Genomic DNA, 6,044 nt, shown 5'->3' with positions numbered 1-6,044 from the left:
CGGATCCGGGCTGTGGGTGCGGGATTTGGATGCGGGATGCGGGTGCGGGATTTGGATGCGGGCTGTGGATCCCGGATGCGGATTTGGGAGGCAGATGGCAGATGCAGCGGCACTAGGTGGCACACTCGCCCCGGCGCAGCACCGCGGCCCCGGCTCCGGCCGGTCCGTGCCCATGGCCCCGGAGCTCACGGCCGGTGCCGCAGAACCGCCCGGCCCGGCTGCATCCAGGGCCTGGAGCTGCAGTGTCCGTCCGTCCGTCCGTCCATCCATCCACCCACCATCACACCACACCTGGGCTGAGCCCGTCTGGGGGCTGTGGGAGCTGCCAAGTGGCCCCACACCAGCCCTTGGGTCGCCTCGGGCAAGCGTCTCCAGAGGCTGGCGAGTGGCCGGGCAGCTCCGGCGGTGCCCAACCTGCCCGGTCCCAGCCCTGGCTCTGCCCAGGGGGATCCGCAGGACCTCGGCACGGGGGGCCGGGCAGGAGCTGCCGGCTCAGCAGCCAGGACATGGGGGACACGGGCTCGGAGGGGACACGGGCTCCAAAGGACACAAGCTCAGGGGGGACACAGGGTTGGGGCTGGTGCCCACGGTGCTGGTCTAACTTTGCCTCCACCAGACCTGGACAAGGCCGAGGCTCAGGTTGGCCGCTGGCCTTGGACATCTCTGCTGTCCCACGGGCTGTCCCCACATTACGGCTCATGAGGACGTGTCCTTCTGTCGCCCAGGGCTCCTGCGGCGCTCCCTGCACCCCACACCCCGCACCCAGCCCCATCCCCGCGGCTCGGGGGCACTGCTGGGGCACGAAGGGGTTAAAGCGCCCGGGGCTGGTCTGCGGGGAAGGAGCAGCCTCTCCTCCCTCTGCACATCTGGATTCAATAAGGGCTGGGGAGGCCGGAGCATTCCTGAGCACTGAGCTGGAGGCTGCTCTCGCTGCCGGCCATGGGGCCCTGGCGCTGCCTGCTGCTCCTGCCGCTCCTCGCCCCTGCCCTGCGCGCCCAGCAGCAGCAATTCATGGAGTACGTGGAGCGGCGCCTCACCCTCCTGGAGGTACAGCCCCGAGCAGGGCCCCACACCCGCCCCGCACCCCGAATCGCCCCATGACGGGGCTCCCACCCCTTCTCCATGGAGGCCGGCGGGGCTGGGAGCGGAGCTGGGTAAGGAGGAGCTGGGATGGAGACGGAGCAGGGTGTGGGGTGTCCTGGCAGCCCCCGCCAGGGTCCTGCACAGCCCAGCACGAGGATGCACGGGAGCAAGATGGGCGTGGGAGCACTGCGGGACAGGCGGATCTCGGGAGCAGGGGCACTGCGGGGCTGGGAGAACCATGGGGACACCGCAGGAGTGGGAACATCACGGGTTTGGGAACATCATGGGAAAGCAGGGGCATTGCAGATCTGGGAGCTTCATGGGGTCATCACAGGAATGGGGGCGTCAGGGATCTGGGAGCATCGTGGGAGAGTGGGGGGCACTGTGAGTTCAGGAACATCATGGGGGCATCATGGGGGTGTCATGGGAGAGCCGGGGCACTGCGGATCTGGGGCAACACGGGAGTGGGGGCATCATGGGCCTGTGAGTGTCATGGAAGAGTAGGAACATTGTGGGTCTGGGAACATCATGGGAGCATTGCAGGAATGGGCATCACGGGTCTGGGAACAGTGCAGAAGCAACACGGGAGCAGCGTGGGTTTGGGAGCACCACAGGAACGGGAACGGGGTGGGATGGGACCCAGAGACACGAGCCCCGTGTGGCTCCGGGGGCTCCCACAGCCTGGGCAGGCTGGGACAGCTGCCACTGATGGGCTGTGAGGTTTGGAGACCTCAGTGTCCCCTTGGCCACCCCAGGAGAGGATCTCACAGTGGCACGACCAGAGCAGCCGCTACTCCACGGAGCTGCGGGACTTCAAGAACCAGGTGCTGGGGATGCTGGAGGCGGCCGAGAAGGAGCGGGAGGCGATGCGGGCGGAGGCCGAGAGCGCGGCCGTGCGCGTGGACCGGCTGGAGCGAGAGGTGGATTACCTGGAGACACAGAACCCTGCCCCACCCTGCGTGGAGGTGGATGAGACGCTGATGGACAAGCAGGTGGCCACAGCCAAGCAGAGGAAGAATGAGAAGTACACCAAGCTCACAGGTGAGGGGCTGCCGTGGCTCCCTGGGGAATGGTCCTGTGTGAGGGTTACCCCGACCCTTCCCAGCCCACCCCAGTCCAAGTGTCCCCCAGCCACAGGCTGTGGCATTGTGTCCCAGCAGGGCATCTCAGGTGCCTCTGGCACAAGCTCCTGCATCCCCCAAGCCTGGGAGCTGCATCCAAGCCCCAGGCCGGAGCCCTGTGCGTCTCCGAGCCTCTGGGGCAGGGCTGGGGTGAGGGTGGCTCCCCTGCCCATGGCATGGGTGCGCTATGGGACTTCTCAATGCCACCAGGGATGCACTCAAACCCCTTCAGCGAGTTTTCGAGGCAGTTTCCTGAGGGCCGCGGTGGGACAGGGTGAGAACGCAGCATGGGGCAGCAGCAGTCCCGCTGCAGGGCCGGGCGGTTCCCAGGCTGTCACGGCTGCCCCATTCCCGCAGATTGCAGTGACACCATCGCCAGCATCAGGGCCATGAAGATCCTGAAGCGTTTCGGCAGTGCCTCGGGGCTCTGGACCAAGGACGCTGCGGGGAGCTCGGAGAAGATCTACGTGTTCGACGGCACCGCCAATGACACGGTTTACGTCTTCCCCCGCATGCGGGAGTTCACCCTCTTCTCTGCCACCCGCAAGGCCGCCCGCATCAAGCTGCCCTACCCCTGGGTGGGCACCGGGCACCTCGTCTACAATGGGCACCTCTACTACATCCGCCAGCAGGGCCTGTCCTTCCAGGTGATCAAGTTCAACCTGGCCAACAAGACGGTGGTGGACAGCTCGGTGTTCCCGGCCGAGGAGCAGATCCCCGTCTTTGGGCTCTCCCCCTCCACCTACATCGAGGTGTCGGCGGATGAGGAGGGGCTCTGGGCCATCTACGCCACCAAGGAGGACGAGAAGAACATGTGCCTGGCCAAGCTGGACCCCGCCTCGCTGGACATCGAGCAGATGTGGGACACGCCGTGCCCGCGGGAGAACGCCGAGGGCGCCTTCGTGGTGTGCGGGGCGCTGCACGTGGTGTACAACACGCGCCTGCCCAGCCGCGCCCGCGTCCAGTGCGTCTTCGACGTCAGCGGCACCCTGGCCCCCGAGGACGCCTCCCTCGTCTACTTCCCCAAGCGCTACGGCTCCCACTCCAGCCTCAAGTACAGCCCCCGGGAGAGGCAGATCTACGCCTGGGACGACGGCTACCAGATCATTTACCGCATGGAGATGAAGAAGAAGCTGGAGGTCTGAGGGGCCGCCGGCGCTGCCCAGCCCAGCCCGCAGGACGGCGTCTCTGCCCCTTCTCCCATCACTGTGAAATGAGGAAATGCTGGACCCCCACCCCAGCTGCCCCCCAGCACCAGGTGTCCCTGCCTGGGAACACCCTGCAGAGTCCTGGACTAATTTAATGAGGTTTTCTTTTCTGATATAATGAATAAATACTACGCAGCGAAGTGCAGCCATCTGCCTGGGGGAGCGTGGGGTGCTGGGCAGGGCTGTCAGAGCCCTGAGCTCTGTGTCGCCCCTGAGACACCCCAAAAGACACTTCCCAAGGGTGGGGTGTTGGTGCAGGGCTCAGAGCAGCGAGCACAGACAGACCCTGGGAGGGTGCCTGGGCAGGGGGCTGGCCTGGGGCTTAGGGCAGGGGTTTATGTTGGGGGCCTTGGGTGAGGGTTTTGGAAGGGCTTAGGGCAGAGATTGAAGCTGAGGCTTTGGGCAGGCTGCTGGTCAGGGCCAGCTTGTTTTACATGTACAAAACCATGAGCAAACAGCAAAATCCCTTAATCTGCGAGGACAACAGGAGATTTCCCTCCCATGCCGGGGCGGTGCCCCAGCCAGCAGGCCCCAGATGATGCTGATTTACTGAGTTTTGTTTCTAATGAAGCACAGCAGAGTTCCCCCTGCAGCTGCAGAATCTGCACCTTATGTAAGGTTTCCCCCATCCCCTTCCATCCCCTCTTCCTCTGGCACCGAGTTCCTGCACAGAGCAGCCCCAGAGGGGATGGGGCAGGACAGGGAAGGTGCTGGGAGCTCCTCGGGGGCTGGGGACAGCCCCACGTTGCCCCCAGGCCACGTCCCTCCTGCCCCAGCAGAGACTGTCCCTCGTGCTCTCACTCACCCCCCACCCCTGCAGGGTACAGGATTTGTCCCATCTCTGCCCCTGGGCCCCCAGAAAGGCAGGATTGCTGTGATTTGATCCCATCACAACATCCTGAGGGCACAGAGGATGGATTAGGAGGGGTTTCAGTGCCGCGAGCGTCCCTTTTTCCCATCAGAGGTCCATTCTGGGGACAAGCATTGAAGCCATGGGCCGGGCTGGCTGGGTGAGGGTTGCATCCTGCTGGTGCCAGTGCCAGGCTGCCTTTGGGATGAGAGGCCAGGAGCTGCCTGGGCACCCCAGGGAGGTGCCAGCCCCGTGGGGAGCACCATTGCCAAGCACCTGAGGGGCCCCCATGGCCACCTGCTCTCCCGGGGCTGTGGCGTGGCCATGCCACCCCAGTGCCACCCTAAAGCCCATCCAGCATCCCCCCATGCCCAGCTCCAGCCATGTCCTGCCATGTGGAGGCCACTTGGTATTTGCCTCAAGTTCTTTGGTATTATAATCAAACTGGTTGCATAAGAAAAATCTTCAAATACCCACTTTGAATGACTGTAATTGGCTGGTACTGAAAGTTCAACACACAGTGCAAGTCAAGCAGAGAAACCATCCAAGTGTGAAGGACTCTGTGAACTGTCAAGTTAATTTATGGCCCTTTTCAAGATCAATAATGGTGGTAAAAGAAATATAATTTTCAGAAATCTCACAGTAGTAAATAATTACACCGATGATTTCTCCAGCTTGAATTAAAACTGATGGGGCGGTAATGATTCTGCACCAGAAACCATCTTGTAGCCTGGAACGAGTCCTGCACCATCAGACCTGCACTTTCCTGTGACACCTGGAGCCTTCTCTCCCCTGGGTGAGCACCCCCAGCTCTCCCAGCCCGGCTCCAGAGGGGCTCCAGCCCTCGGAGCAGCTCTGTGGCCTCCTCTGGCCTCACTCCAGTGACTCCATGTCCTCCCTGTGCTGAGGACCGTGGGCAGAGATGCCCCTCACTAAACCAGGTCAATCAGAGCCCCACAAGCTCCTGTGGAATTTGTTTTGTACGAACATTTTGGGAATGAGAAGTAGAATGAACAAAATAACTGCAGTGCCCGATGGGCTTCTAGAGCACAGCACTTATCTCACACTCCACATCTTCAAAGTACTCCAGGAAACATCAGCTAATTAATCCTTGGAATAATTCCTGTAAAACGGAACAACCTCATCTCCATCTACTGACAAACACTGAGACAAAAACCACGTGTGACCAAGAGGGGTGGTTCAGCTCTGAGCTGGCTGCAGGCACACTGTGACCCGGGGGTGGGGACCAGGACCCTCAGTGCTCATGGAATCAGGGAATATCCTGAGCTGGAAGGGATCCACCAGGACCATCCAGTCCAGCTCCTGGCCCTGCACAGACACCCCAAAATCCCACCCTGAGCATCCCTGAGAGCTGTGTTCAAACGCTCCTGGAGCTCTGGCAGCCTCGGGGCCGTGCCCATTCCCTGGGGAGCCTGGGCAGTGCCCAGCACCCTCTGGGGGAAGAACCTTTCCCTGGTCTCCAGCCTGACCCTGCCCTGGCACAGCCCCAGCCCTTCCCTGGGTCCTGTCCCTGCTCACAGAGAGCAGAGATTGTCCCCAAGCTGCCTCCAGGATGGGGTCACCCTTCTCCTGCCAGAGCTGAGTCCCTGCCATCCCCCAGTGCCACGGAGGAGTGTGAGGGACCTCAGACTGGCCTGTCTGGGTGACTCTCCTGCCAGATATCCCACAGGAGAGGGGTCACTCATGGAAGAGGGGAGCAGAAGGGACACAGGTTCCTGTTTTTCATGGGATGGACACCCCCCCGCCCCCACGGGGGTGGCT

At 62.5% G+C, this 6,044-nt stretch overlaps 1 protein-coding gene across 1 annotated transcript; it reads left to right on the top strand.

Moving 5' to 3' along the window:
* The first annotated feature begins 895 nt into the window (after positions 1 to 895).
* On the top strand, positions 896 to 3,690 carry OLFML3 (olfactomedin like 3). Its single transcript, XM_068995710.1, has 3 exons — positions 896 to 1,047; positions 1,839 to 2,124; positions 2,562 to 3,690. The coding sequence occupies exons 1-3, from the start codon at positions 940 to 942 to the stop codon at positions 3,347 to 3,349; spliced, it is 1,182 nt and encodes a 393-aa protein (XP_068851811.1). The 5' UTR covers positions 896 to 939; the 3' UTR covers positions 3,350 to 3,690.
* Positions 3,691 to 6,044: the final 2,354 nt, after the last annotated feature.

Source organism: Aphelocoma coerulescens, chromosome 26 (assembly GCF_041296385.1).
Source record: "Aphelocoma coerulescens isolate FSJ_1873_10779 chromosome 26, UR_Acoe_1.0, whole genome shotgun sequence".
In the NCBI taxonomy this organism is placed as follows: Eukaryota; Metazoa; Chordata; class Aves; order Passeriformes; family Corvidae; genus Aphelocoma; species Aphelocoma coerulescens.
Note: the sequence above shows the minus strand (reverse complement) of the source record. Positions and strands in the feature narration are given on the sequence as shown.

Bases quoted from the DNA above. Each gene is read 5' to 3' on its own strand.
- OLFML3 (XM_068995710.1), top strand. From the start codon at position 940: ATGGGGCCCTGGCGCTGCCTGCTGCTCCTGCCGCTCCTCGCCCCTGCC. The intron at 1,048-1,838 runs GTACAGCCCCGA...TGGCCACCCCAG, and splicing joins GGCGCCTCACCCTCCTGGAG to GAGAGGATCTCACAGTGGCA. The intron at 2,125-2,561 runs GTGAGGGGCTGC...CCATTCCCGCAG, and splicing joins GAAGTACACCAAGCTCACAG to ATTGCAGTGACACCATCGCC.